The sequence below is a fragment of the Thermobia domestica genome, chromosome 3 (assembly GCF_964235325.1).
Source record: "Thermobia domestica chromosome 3, izTheDome1.hap1.1, whole genome shotgun sequence".
In the NCBI taxonomy this organism is placed as follows: Eukaryota; Metazoa; Arthropoda; class Insecta; order Zygentoma; family Lepismatidae; genus Thermobia; species Thermobia domestica.
In genome coordinates this window covers 108,130,049-108,149,896 of record NC_137456.1, presented here as the reverse complement: position 1 = coordinate 108,149,896, position 19,848 = coordinate 108,130,049, and the positions used below count along the sequence as shown (strand labels likewise).

The following is a 19,848-nucleotide window of genomic DNA, read 5'->3' as shown; positions in this document are numbered from 1 at the left end:
TATTGATTTTCTTTTCAAATTCTGCAACAAGTGCCATATCATCTGGAAACTGTTACACCTAATAATCCTACTTTCTACTGAAATGCCATCTTCATTTTATAGGCTGTTTTTCACTATCTCTTCTAGATAGATAGTAAATAATGTAGGCGAGAGACAGCATCCCTGTCGAACTCCACTTCCAATTGCATTCTCATCTGTCATTTCGTCCCATATTCTAACATTTACTTTTTGGTTCATATATAAGTTTCTTATGAGTCAGGCCAACACATGGTTATGATCAGAGAAAATGTCAGCCCCGGGAAGGGTTTTCGCTTCTTCAAGCTATTCCGATACCTGTCCTGAATTATAACGTAATCTATCGGATATCTTCTGCCGTCTATTAGGGATTTCCATGTATATCTTCTTTCTTTGTGCTGACTGAACCACATGTTCCCAATTACTAGTAAATTCTGTCAATAGAAATTGAACAGTTCCTTTCTCCTTTTATTTCTGTCGCCTAAACCATATTTGCCTACGACATTACCTTTCTGTTTTCCCCACTACTGTATTGAAATCTCCCATTACAATTACACATGCACTCCTCTTCTCTCTCTTTAGAATTTCTTCTCTTTTCTTATAATTTTCCTCTACTTCTTCAATTGTATGCGAAGTTGTCGGTGCGTATGTCTGTATCACTACTAGATCCTTCTTTTCTACTTTAAGTCTTAACATCATAGCTCTACCATCAACACATTCTATTTTCACTATCTCCCCTTTTAAGCGCTTACCAACAATTATTTCTATACAATTATGACTGCCCTTTTCATTGCGCGGTGCACTACAAGGTCATATAGCGTGGTATTCAAAGTTACACTCTATGAAAGATAATATCTAAAACAATTTATTTGCTCACAAATCAAAATTTAGTAATCATGTCCTATAGATGTTACTCGTACAGAAAGGAAAATTTCACCATAGTACGTAGTCTGTTCAATAAATGCCTGAACTGAGTTAATAAGGTGATCTTGAGTTGAAGTTAGGCCATGCACACTTGCTACTCTGTTGGTAGGAGACCCACTGGTGCGGAAGTAACCGCCAGATCGTCTAAGCGAGCGTACAGCCGGAGGTGGATGTTTTCGTGTCTTTTTTTATTTTTTATGTTTGTTCTTGTTGACGCTGAATATTCAAGTCACCCCGTTTCAAATGGACAGATGCAACAACGAATCCAGATCAAATTTTTGATGAAACTTCGAAAAAGCTCTCAGCAAATTCATGAAATGTTGATGGCTTTTATGGAAATAATGCACTGAAGGAAATAGCTCTTTTCATGTGGATCAAGAGTTTCGATGAGGGCCGTGAAGACTTCACGAATGAGGCAAGACCAGTACAACCATCGACCTTCTATGTTGAAGACAACATTGAACATGTGCGGTTTCTTCTGCATTCCGATTGTCGATTAACTGTCCAGATGATTGCTGGTCAACTGAATTTAGGAAAATCATGTGTGCACACGATTTTAAGAGAACATTTGTAATTGAGAAAATTGTGTGCAAAAAATTGCCGCAAAGTTGCACACCTGAACAAAAGCTGAGAAGGACCCGGATGATGTGCTGACTAGAAGAACTCCATTCAATCTTCTGGTTTCCTTAAAAGAATTATCACTGGTGACGAATCATGGTTGTACGAGTACGACATCGAGATGAAATCATAGAGCAAGGAATGCAAAGCAAAAGATGAACAACGAATGAAAAACGTCGAAAATGCCGGTCAAAAATCAAAGTAATACTGCTCCTTTTTTTTCCTTTTACATCCATGATGTTTTCCATCATGAGTTTCTTCCTCCAGGACAAATAGTGAATGGTGCCTGTTGGTGGTGATGGATGCCTGTTGCATCATGGCAACGTGCCTTCACATCAATCAATGATTGTCCGCGAGTTTCTGACCCGTAATTCGATTCCAACACTAGATTACTATGTAAAAATGAAATGAAATCTTTGAGTTTTACGTCCCACGGCTATGCCGGTTAGACTAAAGGAGACGGTGATGATGAGAGATGAGTGAAATGGTGGAATGAAGAAAGTGGGAGGAAACGGGAGAACCCCGAGAAAACCCACGAGCACGGTGTTTTTCCACCACAAAGTTCACTTGGCGGGGGCTGGGATAGATTACTATGTACTCACCAGACTTAGTCCCCTGTGATTTTTTAATTTCCTAAATGTAAAATAGTCGTGCAGCACTGGAACGACATGGAGACGATAAAACATGAAACGATAAGGCATCTAATGAGCCTGACTTCTGAAGACTTCCAGGGATGTTTCCAGCAATGGACACGGAGGTGGGAGAAGTGTATTGCTACAAATGGGGAACATTTTAAGGAAATAAGATTGATGTGCCCTAATTTTGTAAAATACAGTGTTTATGACATCAGTTCGCGTATTTATTGTACAGACCACGTACATTGCTAGTTCAAGTAGACATTTCCAACACATTCACAGTGATGAGTTACTTCCGATAGTTACATGAATATAGTTATACAATATACAGCATCTATATTAATTTTTATTATTACTTTGTTATCTGCATTTTTTTATTATAACAGCGTCTTTAGAATCACAAACTCTGGTCGAACTTGTGCCAGTGTTATTAAGGACAGGGATTATAAGTAAACATCTAAGTCGGTAAGTTGTGTTAACCATACACAATGAAAAGCTACATATATAATTCGAACACGCTCAAACACTAGTAGCACTTGATGTACTAAAACTATATTTGTACAAATGAGATATTCACAGATTTTATACTTTACTTTCACTAATGTTTCCAATATCTAAAAGCGTATCACTACTACAAACATGGAGTACAACATTGTTTTCTTTCGAATTTTCTTCCTACAGAAAACCTTTCTCATGGTATCATATTGATATGTCGTGAAATATAGTGTCTCTTAAGGCTTGCTTTTTGATTGAACTCTTTCTGGCACACACTACAAGAAAAAGGCTTCTCTCCTGTGTGGATAAGACTGTGTCTCCTTAGTTGGAAACCGCTTGGGAAAGGCTTCGAACACACGGAACACACATAAGCACGTCTCTGTAGTTTCCACTCCTCTACAGCTGTTGCTGATGTTTTACCAATTACACGTCTGGAAATAGAATAAGAATTTTCTGGCTATTTAAATTTATTTTTCATCTTTTCAAAACACGATCTTTAAGCCGATAGCTAAAGTTTGATCCTTTCACAAATATACAAGGCGTGCTTTTAAAGTAAATACCGTTTTGATTTTTTTTTTAAAAAAGAGCATATACTTTTCGTAGCAATTTTATTGTTACATAAAAGGCTGTACCTTGATCTACTTTCTACATAGTTTCCACCAATATTAAGGCATTTATCATATTGTACAAAAAGCTTTGGAATACCATCCTCATAGAAGTCTGTCGCCTGATTTGACATGCACTGCAACACAGCCGTTTTGACCTCATCATCGTCGTGGCGCTGACCACCAGGATGCTTCTTTACATGCATCTTGTAACTTAAGGAAACTTATCAGATACGGAAGAAATCGTAAAGGTCTGTTCTCTTTCACGTTTTCGTCAACTTCAGCACCAAGCCTTCAGTGGTAACAGACAATCGTTCACTTCATTCGTCACCATGAACATTTGTACGGTTATCTTTGAAAGTTCTAACCCATTTCCATACCATTCCATCGCTCATAATGTTTTCTCTATACACTTCACTAATCTGACGATGAATTTCAGTCGCTTTCAAGCCTTTAGCACTAAGAAAACGAATCAAAGCGCGTATTTCACAGTCGGTGGATACATTTTTATTACTCATACATAAACGTAAACACGATCGAAAGTTCCGTAATGATGTCTGTGGCTTTCCAACAGATGTAAATACACAGCGCGCATGCGCGAGATATCGACCGCAGCGCTACAGCAGCTGAATTTCAAAACGGTATTTACTTTTAAAAAAACACGTCTCTATATCAACAATAATTTTCCCGTGCGTCAGGAATTTTCTACTAAACTTGGTTCGCGTTCCTTTAAGATAATATACTGTTGAAATCTATAAAGTTTCCGTGAACTGTATACCAAATGGGCATAAAAGACCAAGTACTAAAATAGTCCAGTAAAGATAAAATTGAGAAAGGAACAAATTAGTAACAAGCTGAAAATTGGTATGGAAGTAGGGGAATATATCAGAAATAACACTAACCGTTCCCTAAAATCCAACTGTAGTTTTTCCCGCAATTTTGAAAAATGTTCGTCATCTTTAAACGACGACAAGAAATTTACGGAAATCATCACCCTTTACGTTTATTCCTCTAGCCACCGTACTAATTATCACAAAACCATAGATCATATATGGTTGGAAAGCTTGAAAGACAGAAAATCTAAGTAAATAACATATATACCCATCGTGCTAAATTTCTAGAAGACGGAGAAGAAAACAGCTTTCTTTTATTAAAAAATGGTAATTTTCAGAAATCATCGGAAGTTTGCAACACTGACAGTTATTGCACATCAACAAAACAACACCAACATATGTCCTTGATATTTATCTCAAACATAGCCAACAATGACACAAATCAATACAAGCTGAGAAAAAAATTATAACCAATATTACTTTCTGAACTCTGTACAAAAGTGCATAAGGTGCCATTCACTTTCATGCTCTAATCACCTGTTATTACATAGAACCAAGAGTTATACATCATTAGAAATCTTAAGAAAGGTAAATTCGAACGAGGTAACACTTATACTAATCAAGCTCAATCTGGGAAGAAGTGTAAAACCCAAAATTTCAGGACAAAACGTGATTTTCATATAAATTGTTTAAAATTTGCAACACTGACAATTATCGTACGTTAACAAAACTCCATCACCATTTTCATTATCATAATTATTAATTTACTTTTAAAATGGCGTAAATTTTTCCCAATGGAGTAAGCTTTTATGACCACATAGTTTTACATCACGTAAATATAGCATCCTGTCGAGGAATTTGAAGCTTAAAATATATAAAACGATAATCATGCCTGTTGTTCTGTATGGTTGCGAAACATGGTCGCTTACTCTGAGGGAAGAACATAGACTGAAAGTATTTGAGAACAGGATCCTGAGAAGAATATTCGGACCCAAGAGGAACGAGAATGGGGAATGGCGGAAGCTTCATAACGAGGAACTACATAGTTTATACGGTTTGCCGAACATTGTTAGGGTCGTCAAGTCTAGGAGGCTTAGGTGGGCAGGTCATGTAGCTAGAATGGAAGAAAGTAGAAACGCTTTCAAAGTCTTGACTGGTAGACCCATAGGAAAACGACCATTAGGAAGACCTAGGCGCAGATGGGAGGATAATATTAAGATGGATCTTGCAGAGATAGGAATACAAAGTAGAAACTGGATGCAATTAGCTAAGGATAGAAGTCAGTGGAGAGCTTTTGTGAACGCGGCACTGAACCTCCGGGTTCCATAGGCCATAGAGTTAGTTAGTTAGTTAAATATAGCACAAAATAATTTATTGACAGTATTAGAAAAAGTTGCAGAAATTAGTAGTTTCCTTACCATGGGAAAACCGTAATTCAGACACTTAACATCATTCTCAACTACAACTAGAATGCAATTTTCCTACTAGTATTCTTCAAATCGAACTTAATGTTTACATTAGACATTAGTATGCACTTAAAGAACATTTTTGTAACTAGTCCATTCAGACTTATTTTATTAGAAATCAATGAGATCATCATTATTATCTCGTACATCTCCATAGTGTTCATCATTTGGTTGTGTATTCAATCATTCAATTCCTCGACACTGACGACATAAATTGGAGCACACAATTCCTGCTCTCCGACAACCGCACATACGATCACAACCATTTTTACAGTTACAGGATATTAAATGTATGTCTGTGTTGTAAAATTTCCGAAAATTTTGAACAGGCTGATAAAAACCCGTTTTTTTGGTTTCTTTCCGGAAAAATTGGGAAAATAACAAAAATCTTTTTATGAGGTTAGTTTTACTAGTAGCGGAACCTTCTCTTTTTCGTACGCGTGAAAAATGTAAATTGAGAAATTTCAATATTGAGAATATTTAAAAAAAAAGCATTCTAACTGTTGTGATTATTCTTGAAAATTAATAGTCGGAACTCATTTCCTTTATGTGCCTTTTAGTCGTTTACTCCTGGTTGTGCATTAATTATAGAACTTTTTACAATCGCATACACATCTACCATCATGAAACGTTACTGTTGCATCAAATACAGCTCTTGAATAAACCTGAGTTCTTAATGTGTTCTTTGATCTGGTGAAATTTTGTTAATTTTAACTAAATTACTTAAAACAGAGAGCAGTAGGATAACTTCACTAATACTCTATGCACTAAACATAATTACTATTATTTAATATTCTAATACACACTTTTATATAAACTTTATGTACAAAATTTTATGTAAACGAATATCTATTTTCTAGTGCGACAAATTATCTATAAGATGAAAGTGACTATATTTGTAACTTAACAACTCCTGAACCAGCAGACTGATCTCGATAAAAATTTTCAACGTAGATGAGGTTCGGGCCTGGGATGGATTTTACCATTTCACTTTGAAAGTGCAACTTGGAGGAAGGAAGTTCAGAATCTATATTGAAAATTACCGAACTCATAGTGTCGAATTCATAGTTTTCGGAGTTGCTGAAATGAACAGTGACATTTCCGATGAAGCTTAAAATTCAAATTCAGCACTGCAACTTGGGGGAGGGGGAGGAGAGATACATAAAATGATCAAAAATGACCGATATTAGTGTCAAATCCATAGTTTTCGTGGTTGCTGAGATGAACAGTAACTCTTCCGATGCTGTTTAAATAAAAATCAGGAGAGGGAAGGGGGAAGGGAAGATATATAAAAATGATTGAAAATAGCCGATATCAGTGTCGAATCCTTAGTTTTTGGGATCGCTGAGGTGAACAGTGTCACTTTAGATGCCGTTTAAATCCAAATTTATCTGGAAGAAGAGGGGGATATATAAAAATGATGCAAAATGATCGATATTAGTGTGAATCCGTAGTTTTCAGGACCGCTGAGATGAATAGACATTTCCGATGCAGTTTAAATCCAAATTCAACGCCGAAACTTTAGGGAGGGGGAAGGGGATGATATATAAAAAGATGATCGGAAATGACTGATATTATTGTCAAATCCAAACTTTCTGAGGTTGCTGTGATGAACAGCAACACTTCCGATGCCGTTTAAATCCAAATTCAGGGCCGCAACTTGGGTAGGAAGAGATATATAAAAATGACTGAAAGTGGTCGATATTAGTGTCAAATCCATAGTTTTCGGAGTCGCTGCGATGAGCAGTGACATTTCCGATGCTGTTTAAATCCAAATTCATCCACGCAACCTGGAGGCAGGGAGGTATATAAATATGATCGAAAATGACCGATATTAGTGTCGAATCCATAGTTTTTGGGGTCAGTGAAGTGAATAGTAACACTAAAAAACGCCGTTTAAATCAAAATTCATGCTCGTATATCAAAATTCATTCTCGTTATAACTTGGGGGCGGGGGAGACGGGAAATATATATATATTAACATAATCGAAAATGACCGGTATTAATGTCGAATCCATTTTTTTTCGGGTCTTGAGATGAACATTAACACTTTCGATACTGTTTAAATCCAAATTCAGCGCACAACTTGGGGGAGAGAAGGGGTGGATATATAAAAATGATCGAAAATGGCCGATATTACTGTCGAATCCATAGTTTTCGGGGTAGCTGAGATGAACAGTAACACTTCCGATGCCGTTTAAATCCAAATTCACCCCCATTAGTTACTCTTAAAGGGGAGAGTGACATGTAAAAATGACTGATACTAGTGTCGAATTCATAGTTTTTGCTGTCCCTAAGTTCATTGGTGACAGTTTTGGTGCCCTTTATACCCAAAATGAAATTTATTCTCCCCCTGCGAAGAACGGGTATTCTGCTGGTCTTTAATAAGTAAGTAAGTAAGACATAAATATAATAGTATACGAAAAGTAAGACATAAATATAATAGTATATGATAATTTACTGCGTCAGCAGCACGCAGATCCTTATTTCATTTAACGTTAACCTTAAGTTAATCGTTACAAAGTTAAGTAATTTTCGTTACGAAGAAAAGCACTGAACAAAAGTATTGAAGGAAATCAATACAACTCCAAATGTTTTGATGAATGACAAACAGTAGTTTATTTTTATGAACGTACAGTGGAACTTCGAATAGGGCTACAGGTTTTTTTAAATCGATTTTCGGAGTATCGGATTATTTTAAGGAATGAGGGAAAATTTAGACCGGCAGGAGGAAATTTCTACTTCTCTTGTTAGCATCACTGTCGTAACTTGAAATAGAAACCTTTCCTACCTTACTAATATCTCAACAATGGTAAAAATAACGTATTGCACAACAATGGTGTGTTGATTGTTCTGCTTTCCTAATCTTTCGAGGGGTGTTCATCATTCAGGAAAGAAATGCGTGTGATTCAAAATGTGAATAAAGAATGAAGAACATTAAAATATTGCAAATGAATTACTGTAACTCAGGACATTTTTAAAAAACAAAAACATTTCTCAATTTTCTAGGCGTCTTCGCAACACGCAGGACAGCTCTTTAAAAAATAGTACTGTACTGCGAAAATCAGTACGTTTGGTTACTCTAGCCTAAGAGAGATAAATTATTAATGTAAGCGAATTATTATTAAATAAAATGTGGATAAATAAAATATGAGATGACGTTGGAAATTCACTATAAATTCACGGACACGATGTTGCACGCCACAAATTCGCGTGGCCAGAAATCGACTCTCTTACCACAGGTGAATGTTCTACTACTGGCCGCTGCACCTCCGAGTGCATTATATAAATAGTTTCCTGTTCTTTTTTCTGAAACAAATACTGCAACAGTTATGAACTCTCTTTATATATTTATTTACTGTTCCAACAATCGACGAAAGTAGTGTTGCAAAGAACAAAATAATTCAGAAACTGTAACGCTGTACAAACACGTCACATACAGTACCTGTACAGTAAATGGGATAAAATAACAGTAACAATAAAAACACGACTCAATTTCTTACAATAGGAAAAGTTTTTTTTTTTTAATACATCTTTCACATTCATAAGGAAAACCAGTGCGCCGCAGCATACCGGATCTTGTAAACGTGCATCATGAAGAACACAGAATTGCGACTAACCTCACGAGTGGATTTAGGTCTGGAGTAATGAGCGAATGCAACATACGCAGTTGATTTGTAAAATTTCGTGCCGATGATACATTAAAAAAAGGTCCACAGCCACTGACAACACCATTTTTTCATATCTTCTGAGGAACAACGAAAACGGACTTACAAAAATGTATTCGTGTATTTGCAGAAGGACTGTTGTTCGGCAGTTCTGTGCAACAGAAAAGGTAAAAAGATGGTTGCCACATAAGGTGATACCGGCTAACAAGGACCCCATCTGAGGTGTGCAATTCTCTGAGTGTATGGAATAACTGGAAACGTTTCCTGTATCGTATTGGCACTTCTGATGAAAAATGGAAGTGAAAAATCTGCTACGACAATAGTAAATGATTAGGACAGTTTTTGGATCGTGATGAACGTCCAGGATAGATTCCAAAACCATCTCCCCCAACAGCATAAGATTTTGTGTTGTTATCATAATTATAGTAGCATCATGTTTCATTTGAAGTTAAACGATCACTGCAGATAGTTAACAATGTTGAACTACGTGCAATACACTGCAAAACTATCCACATTTAACCAATAATGATGGTCAACAGATATAATTTTTTAATATTTACTGCAATGGGCACCCAAATATGTACTACTGGACAATATCTGCCCTCCCTCAAAGGACGGTGCAGATTGTCATGATCTGCAATATGAAATTCTTCCTGACATCTCCCCACAGCTCTCCCACAGATTAGCTCTGTCTTCTGGTATTTCGATTACTTCCTAGTAGGGAGGTACAACGTCTGATTCACAATTTCTTCACATTGTAAACCCCAAACTGCTTTCGTCAGAGAATCCACTCATTGGTTAAGAGATAGCAAAAGTGTGTAGCTTTAGCCTGAGACTACGACTAACCTAGTGTTGTAGTTTTCAGTTTATATATATATATATATATATATATATATATATATATATATATATATATATATATATATATTTCAAAGTGAGACATGTCAGTTGGTCATTTCATTCGTACCAGCATCATTTCTATATCTTCGTAACATTGTTTATTTTCGTTTAACTGATTGATTAGTTGGGCTTGGTTCATTTAGCACCCCTTTTTGCGCCGACGTGATATCTACTCCTTAACGCTAGATCAGAATACATTAGCTCCCAACGAGGATCGAATGCAACACCATGCACTTTTTAGTCGCTTGGCTACAAAAAGACATTGAAATTTTCGTTTCGATTTCATTAGGAATATTGTGAATAGACGTAAACTTTAAAACACATACCGTATTAAAAAAGAATATTCCCCAAGAATATCACCACCCTACCGCGACGAGGGGTCTTGCGTACTCTGACGATCCTAAGCGCTATCTTGGATAAGAGATTCCCAAACTGGACAGGTCTTTAGGTTAAGAGCGAGACTAAGAAAGGTATTATAGTAGAAAAAAGCCAGCTTTACCATTATCACCTTAATGGGGCGTTTACACTTGGTCGATTTAGTCGCACGACTAAACCGACTCGCTGCATTTGCCACTAAATCGAAGCAACTAGGCCGAATCAGATCGATGGATGTGTTCAATTATTTCAACCACAGAAAATAGAACGTCTTTCAATTCAGTTGCCAGTCGATTAGTCGCTTTCGATCAACAAGCGATTAAGTTGAATTCCCGTTTACACGGTCGATTAAGTTGAAAGTGACGTCAATTCAACTGAATCGAACGCAAATCGACTAAGTGTAAACGCCCCATAAGGCCGAAGGTGTTGACATCGGTAGGGTTCAGGGCTGGAAAGAGGCAAGCTGGGACAGAACGTCGTGTATGGCTGCTTCACTGCGAAGAGGAAAAGATACTGAAGATGCCAAACAAGGACAACCTAATCATCATGGTTGACTGGTATGCGGTAGTCGGTGAAGGGAACGAAAAAAAAAAAATCATAAAAGTTTGGACTAGGCTACTAAGGAAAAATATATGGCAGAAGCACGCATATCTTAACGTTAATAGAATTCTGAAAAAAAAAAAAAAAAAACGTAACGAATACACTCTTCAAGCAACAATATCAAAGAAAGTATACGTGGACCAAACCAGAAGATACAAAAAGATACCAAATAGCTACACATAAATCCGGCAAGCATTAAGAAATCAAATAGCAAGAGCTACTCAGGAGCAGAAATAGAATCTGATCATAATTTACTGCTAATCAAAGGTGAGTTGAGGTTAAGCATTTGATTTAAGTTTAGCGTCCCTTTCGGCAACGAGGCTATATGAGACGCGGTCTACAGCTTAATGTGTATTGCGAACCACATGAGCTTCCACTGGCAATCGTTCCCGATTTACCCACATCAAAGGCGCGTATACTAACTGCTTAGCCTCGAAGGAACTCTACTGTTAAAGAAGAAAGTAATGTCAAGGGTACATAGAAGATTTAAAATAAACAATGAGGAAGAGGCCTTAACCTACGAAAAGAGTTCCTAGAAGCAACGGGAAAAGAGACAACCAACAAATGGAAATGGCATCCGATAAAAACAGGAAGAAATGAAGAAGAGAATACAGAAAGCAGCTGACGAATGTATAGGAAAAGAAGCTAAAGTACAATATAAACCTTGGATAACCAATGAAATACTACAACTGATGGAGAAAAGAAGGCAATACAAAATCATAAAGAACGAAAAGGAATATAAGAAGTGCAGGAATCGTATTAACAGGGAAATAAAGAAAACAAGAAAAGATTAGATAAACAAACTGTGTAAAGATGTTGAGAAAAACATGGTTAACGGCATACAGAAAGAGGAGAAAACAATTTGGCAAAAAGAGAAAACGATCAGACATTATATTAGACAAGAACAGGAGAACATTAATAGAAAACCAGATAATGCGAAGATGGAAGGTATATACAGAAGAGCTGAATATAGGAGGCAAACTGAAAGAAATAGCGATAGAGAAAAATAAATAAGTAGGCGAAGATGAGTTAGGCGCAGCGATTTTAAAATGTGAATTCGATAATGCACTTCAAAAAATGAAAAATGGGAAAGCTCCAGGAGTGGAAGAAATACTTTCGGAAGTGCTCAAAAATCTCGGAAAAGAGACAAAGATATTATTTCATTTCATTAACGAAATGTATCAGACTGGAAAAGTACTAAGAGACTTCGAAAACAGTATCATGATCTCTATATCAAAGAACGGGGTGATAAGATGTGAAGAACAACCAGCACTTAGCTTCCAGTCACGCGCGTCAAAGATATTGTGAGGAATTGTGTCGCACAACGTTGGAGAAGAAAGCAGAAGATAGACATTCGGAGGATCAGCTTGGAATCAGAAGGGAAAGAGAAACAAGAAAACACTACTGAGCTTACGTCTGATTTTCGAACAATGCCTCAGGATAAATAAGCAGGTGATTGTTGCTTTCACAAATACTGAGAAAGAATTTAATAATGTGGATCAGAGTATCATGTTCACAGCATTCAAGAATCTGAAAGTAAATTACACAGAAGAATATTAATTGAACAAGAACCAAACAGCTTCCATACCCAAAAATAAGCAAAGGAGTAGGGCAAAGATATGGACTGTCTTCACTACTGTTCAGCATCTATGTAGAAGATGCTATGAAAGAATCCTTGGCTACTAACGAAAAGGCACAAAACTAAATAACTAGTTTTTTTTAATACAATTAGGTTTGTAGGCGACACAGCACTAATAGCAGAGAACAAAGAGTATCTGTAGGAAGCACTCCGTAATTTAAACTAACGTCTGACAGAAAAAATGCAAAATGAAAATAAATAAAAAGAAAACAAAGGTATTGAAATGTGCAAGCAACGGACAGTAAAGAACAATCGTCTGGTTAGAAGTAAGAAGAATTGAATTAGTACACTCCTTAAAATTTTTTGGATGTATAATCTCAGATGGGAGAAACGAAAAAGGTGTGGCTTCAAGGATAGCAAAAGAGGCGTTCATCATGAAGAGAGGAATACTAACATTAAAAAAATGTGTCATTGGAAGTTCTGAAGAGAGCCTTCAGACCTTGACATGAAGCGTCGTGCTACATGGCTCAGAAACGTAGACACTGAGAAAAGCAGAGACTGGAAGCGTTCAAATGTGACGCAGGCTATTCTATTGACGGCGAAGAAGAAAAATGAAGGCGTGCTAATGCGTTATAAAAAAAAAAAAAAAAAAAAAAAGGAACAACATATATGGCCATCTTGTTAGATTCAGACTGGATCAACAACTGGATTATTAGAGGGGAAACAAAAGTAAAACCGAGAAGAGGAAGATCAAGAAAAGAATACTTTGATGTGGTTAGGAAGAAGACAACGTTCCAATCGCTCAAACTGCTCCGTCAAGACTGGAAAAAGATTTAAATATTATCTATATTACCCACCAACCTATGGTTGAAGAGAGGAGAGAAAAAAGAATACGCACCGACACATAAGTTGATAATCCGTAACTGAAGAAATTTAATGAAATATTAGTAATGTATTCTCACACTAGAAAAGAAAGGTTGTTTGCTCCTTTTCGTTGTAGCCTTTTAATATCAGTATTTTAAATTGTATTTTTCAAATTGTATTGTTTTGATTCATATATACTGTATGTTATTCTTTTCAAGTAGCCATGTTTCACGCACCTAAACCTATAATATTTATTTGTGTTTTTTAAAAAAAAATCATCCCCCACTCCGTAGCCAAACTTGTGGGTATGACCGCACTCCTTGCTTAATATGCACTCGCTAAGAATTTTAACATCCTAAAAAGTTAAAAAGATTAACTACAAAAATTTGTAATCAGGTGGTTTGATAAAGGCGGTATTTTCTATTTCATTCATTGTGTATCATCTTTCGCAGTAAGACTGCAAACAATCTTGTATAGTGTGTCGTGTCTGTGTTCCTGTCTCACTCTGTTTATTTGTTTATATAAGTTTTCTGCTTCTAGGTAGTACTTAATTAAAAAAAAAAAAAAAAAAAAGAACAAAAGTAACTTTTTAAAATTTTATTGTTTCAGTTCTTGTCCGTACAATCTTAGAATCTTGACAATCTTAGAATCAGGGGCGGATCCAGGACGGACTTCTAGGGGGCGATGGGTTGTAATACTGCTACTTAGAGCCAGGCCCGCAACCAGAGGGGGCTAGGGGCCCTGACCCCCCTACAGTTTTCTGGCCCCTCCAAATCAAAATACAAAAAACACAATTTAGATATGTATAATATAATTTTAATGACTTGCCCCCTCTAACATATTCATGGCCCCCCAAACCTCTGTAGCTGGTTTCAGGCCTGCTTAGAACTACTTTTAAGAGCTCCAAGCTCTGGGATGGGTTTTATTTATATATAAAATAAGAAAGTTTCCTCTTCTGGAGGGAGATCGCCCCGATCGCCCCCCTGGATCCGCCTCTGCTTAGAATGTTCTATTATTCTTTAAAAAAATGAAAAAAAAGGTACAGAAAACGAAAAGAAAACGACAGAAAGAAAAAGAAATGGGATTCGATTCGGTATCAAAATGCTATGCGAAAAAAATGAAATGAAATCTGTGAGTTTTACGTCCCACGGTTATGCCGGTTAGGCTAAAGGAGACGGTGATGATGAAAGATGAGTGAAATGAAGAAAATGGGAGGAAACGGGAGAACCCCGAGAAAACCCACGAGCACGGTGTTTGTCCACCACAAAGTTCACTTGGCGGGGGCTGGGATCGAACCCGGGACCCCAAGCAACAGAGGTGAACGCTCTACCACTGAGCCACCGCGCCCCCCAAAATGCTATGCGAGTTTATAGTTTTACTCTACTCATTCAACCACTGAGAACTTCTTTGAATGAGCTCTCTACTGCTTAACCGTATATTTAACTTTTCTAGCCGTAGCGCGGCGCTCCAAGCCTCAAAAGAAAATGGCTTTTTTGTTTGTTTCTATAATTGTGTATGAAATCTTGATTACAAAAGTCAATTGGCAGACAATCCAGATACTAAGTTTAAACCAATAGATTCAAAATTTTACTTCATTCCATCTCTTAACCATACCTTAACCCATCCTCTTTTACTGGAAATTGTGAATTTCCTTTCGGAAACGTGCTCTCCAACTATAAAAATTCCTCGACAGCATACACTCAATCGAAGCTTGTTTTTTTCTTATTTTATTACTTTTAATATTTTTTGAGAACATTTCTTGTAAGGAATGATAGCGTTTCTGCTTACTAATCACTCAACACTAGCCAAAGTTGAAAAACAAAATTTTCTGTGCATGAGTGCACAATAAAACTATCTGAGCAAGGTACAAGATAACAGAAAAAACAACACCTAGATACACGTATAAGATTTTTTTTTAATGTAACTAGTTAATAGGTACAGTTACAGCCGAAGTATTTTTCAGGTAACTCTCACAAAATGTCAAATCTTTAATTAAATACACTACATAAATGTATTTTGTATTATGTATATATTTAATATATTGTCATTGTGTATATTTTTCTCTAGCAAATACCAAAAGTGATATAAATACTAAATATATTCAATGCTAATAATTATATTAAATATTTAATAATAATAATAATAATAATAATAATAATAATAATAATAATAATAATAATAATAATAATAATAATAATAATAATAATAATATATGTTCCTCTTATCAATAACAAATCAATGAAAATACTTTCAATCGAATGTTACTTTCAATAACAGGACAAAATACAAATACCTTCAAATGTTTACATCGAAAACAAAGTACAATAAATTGGCTCCCAAAGTACTTACACTGATGTGGTGTTACTTTTTCCAGAAACTTAAGAACGTGACTCAATATTACACTTGAAACTCAGGTATTTTATTTTACATGATTTCATAAAACATCATAGAATTATCAAAAATATTTTCTCTGTCCTTATTAAAAATATGTTTTAATTTATTTTCGAAAATTACAACCCAGTATAATATTACACTACGAATACAATATTTGGCTCCAAGATTATTTTTTACATACACTCTATTTCTTTTATAATCTAAAGCGAACGAAAATAGTTTTAAGTTCAAACAATTCATGGACATGTTGCAAATATGATTCAGCAACAGTAACTGACTCTTTTTCGTCTTTATCACAATTTGACTTTTCGTAAAAATCGTAACAAATTAGTTTAAATTGTGCTCATCATTATCACAAATGTACCGAAAATACCTCGAATTCGAGGTGCTAAGAGCTAAACAATACACCTAGGTATAACGCTTTTGCTAAAGTGGATAAGTAACGTACGTATTGATATACCCTAAAGAAATGCGTGAGTAATGTTAATCTTCCAGAGTAGCTTTTATCTAATTTGAGTATAAAACATACATTTTCAAGTAGCATGATTACGTGCAAAGAGAATTAAACAGCCTGTTCTACAAATAGTTTCTACAAATAGTTTCTGCAATACCTTCAGTTTTGTCTCTCAATATGCTTTGTAGTTAGTGAATCTGCCTTGGATCAATAAAATAATTTATTTTCCGATACAAACAATAAATGATAGTCTCTTTCCATTGTAACTATTACTGCACTCTTCATGTTACTGCTTCGTGGTAATTAGAAGAAATCAGAAGGAACTAATCCATTTATTGTAACTGTTAAGGATGTAACCAGGATAACGAGTGGGATATCCCCTTGCTCACAATTTTAGCAAAGGCATTGTCCTCTCCTTTTTTTTTCCCGCATAACTAGCTTTACGGCACTTAAAAGAATTGTGAAGCAGCTGCTGGAAAGGAATATTAAAGAGATGTGATGATGTCTTAAGACAGTGATTTCACAAACTAGTTTTCCAAAGCCAGAGCCTTTCGTAGTAAAAGTTCCAACAATACCAATTTAGCCAAGAGACAACCCTAGACTCAAAATAGTTAAGAGGTTGGCAAGTGGGGAATTTAATCAAGTTAAGGTGAGGATTTTGGTCCAAATAAGCTATGAAATACAGTATGGAATTTGAACAACTAGTATTCAATAATACATGTAGAAGTATAGCCTTTTGATGCAGTGTCGTCCTTCAACTCTCATTGGTATCAGAATTTCCACTAAAAAATTAGCTACGTACTATATAGCAAGTTTCCAGCTGTAAATCATTAGCTATTTCTCACTGAGCGATCCTTTCGTCGCTTGCTTAAAATGTATAATTTTGTCATTTATATTTTAATGCAGTTATAAATGAATACTTAGACTTGACATGACTTGTTTCAGCTATTGTCAAAGAATGAACATATTCCATGTGACGATTCCTATGATATTTTCGGGTGAAACGTCGATTACAAACTGAGCAAGGATAGGGTTTCTCCCCTGTGTGCGAACGAATGTGTCTTTCGAGAAGAGATGAAAAAGCAAATGTCTTAAAACACCATTGGCAAACTAGCTGATTTTCTGGTCCAGACCTTACAGAGCTCCTCATGTCCTCAATGTCATTTGAAGAAGTGGTGAAGATACTGAAAATAAAATACGCACATGACAATTCATAGCAATCTTTTCTGTTTCAAAACCAACATATAATATTTTGCTTTTTTTTTTTTTTTTTAAATAGTTTGATTCTATTGCTCGAAAGTAAGAAAATGTTTCAAAACACGGAAACAACCAATCAGTCAGCCCGTGGTATAACTGAGTGGTTAGCTGGTGTATACTGATTTGAATATGATTCCCGGTGGAACACGTGATTCAGATTCCAAGTCAAGTGACTAAGTTCTACGTCTCATAGTTTCAGTGCTCCATAGTTTTAGTGAGAAATAAAATATAGCACAACTACAGTATGTACTTAACTCTTTGTTTGAGCGTTAGACAGCATCTAATATATAAAGTGATTCAATTATCATTTCAATAGTATTGAATACAAATTTAACAAATTCAATACAAAGCATGGCACCTCTTTAGACAGTTCAAGTGAAAATGAGCCCTAGTAATGTACGTACAAAGTTACGTAAGTTTGTGGTGAACAACATCGTGTCTTTGAGCTCTTCCTTCTCTCTATTTTCACTCCACAAACTCAAATCATGTACCTGGATTTGTCAACTTTCTCTGACCAGTAGAGCATACTCAACAGAAAAATTAAAATGCAATACACTTGGGCCACGTATGAAAAGCCTAGCTTATAGATAATTGCTATTTCTTAAAATCAATCTTTTATGGTTCCCAGTTCCAAATCGAAATTCAAGTTTGCATCTATAACATCTCTAGCATTTCTGTCAAATTAAAAGTAGCATATGTACATACCTCCCTATAATTTACACATTGAGTACTTTGAATCATATGTATAAAGATTACCACGAATTCGATTTAAACATAATATATTGAGATCACTTCTTAGTAAAACTAAATTCTAATAAGTCCTACTGGTATAAGAATTCAAAAATGGCAACTCAGTCGTGAAATATTCTAAGTTCTGTATTGTATTCAATGATATAAGTAACTCTTAATGAAATAATTCAAACGTATTTAAAGTTTGAAAAGAGTGATCAAAGCTCGAAAATCAGTTGCAATATGAGATATAGTAAGCCATGGATATTACATTGTTATTATCAATCTATTTAAAATTATATCTTGATAGTATCACATCACACTCTTCTTGATCTACCAAAGTCAAAATACCAAATTTCATATCTGTAATTCTAAGGAATTCTGAGAAATCGACACCTTGTAATAATTGCAATTTCGTTTCCACCCTTCCACGTCGAATTTCCAACCACATCTTCTTTTCTTCTAGGCCAAGTATCAAAAGACGCTGAAATACGTGTGTAATTATCTTAAATGATAAGTCCATATACTAAATTTCATTTCTCTAACTTTTAAAGATTCAAAAATATGGAAATCCTAATATATTGTCATCCCTATTGCATACCCTTTCTCATCAAATTTTCAAAATTCTTTCCTTTCTGGCACCTTACTTCACAAGTCTTATGCAATGTCCAAATTTCAAGTTCCTATCGCGGCTTTATGGACATAGATGTGGGAGAACTAGGACCAACTCCCTGTGGCAGCTAATATTAAGACATTCTTTTATTTTGTGATATTAAAATTTAATTACGTCACTGGTTCAAAAGAACAGATGAAGTGACGAAACGACTTTTTTGGGCCGAGGATTAATTAAGACATTCTTTTATTTTGTGATATTAAAAACTGAAGTATTTTCTTAATCTTTCGGAGAAACCAAACAATAAACAAGTAAAAGTGAAATATTTTAAATAAAGTATCAAAAAACATCCTGGTAAAAATAGTGAAAGTAAGAAACAGACATTATAAACACGGAAGACTTTCACAAAAAAAGTCATTTTATAAACAATTTTATTTTTTAATATCACAAAATAAAAAAAATGTCTTAATATAATCTAGATCCTAGTTTAAACTGTAACTCAACACATCATAGCCTTCAGTTTGGGGAGAGACAATTTCAAACAAATGAACAAAGAGAAATGTGTAGAATTCTGCCGTGATCATTAGTATCATCACTGGATCGCACTACACGTATTTCTTCAGACATCATAATACGTTCTGAGTCTAGTTACAGTATTTTCCATAGAAATATAAGCGGCTCGGGAAAAGACAATGATAAGTGACATTTTCTAACTTTCGATTAAACTGGAAAGAAAGAAAGAAAGTTCAACATTTCCATGCAATTTAATGCAATCACACATACCAAACAAGCTTCCATTGCCATCTGCAAGTACAATTCTAAAA

At 35.4% G+C, this 19,848-nt stretch overlaps 1 protein-coding gene across 7 annotated transcripts in view; it reads right to left on the bottom strand.

The window, feature by feature from the left end:
• The window catches only part of LOC145680653 (uncharacterized), a 197,969-nt gene that overhangs the window by 61,997 nt on the left and 116,124 nt on the right, over positions 1–19,848 (bottom strand). Inside the window, exon 4 of one of the 7 annotated variants that reach the window (XM_081751431.1) lies at positions 867–3,118. The exons of 4 other annotated variants lie outside the window; for them this stretch is intronic. In XM_081751431.1, the coding sequence (XP_081607557.1) occupies positions 2,884–3,118 (235 nt within the window). In that variant the 3' untranslated portion in view covers positions 867–2,883. Of the gene's footprint in view, positions 1–866; positions 3,119–15,818; positions 17,610–19,848 lie in introns of those variants that run through there. 2 more of the 7 variants (XM_081751425.1, XM_081751430.1) reach the window with 2 other exon arrangements.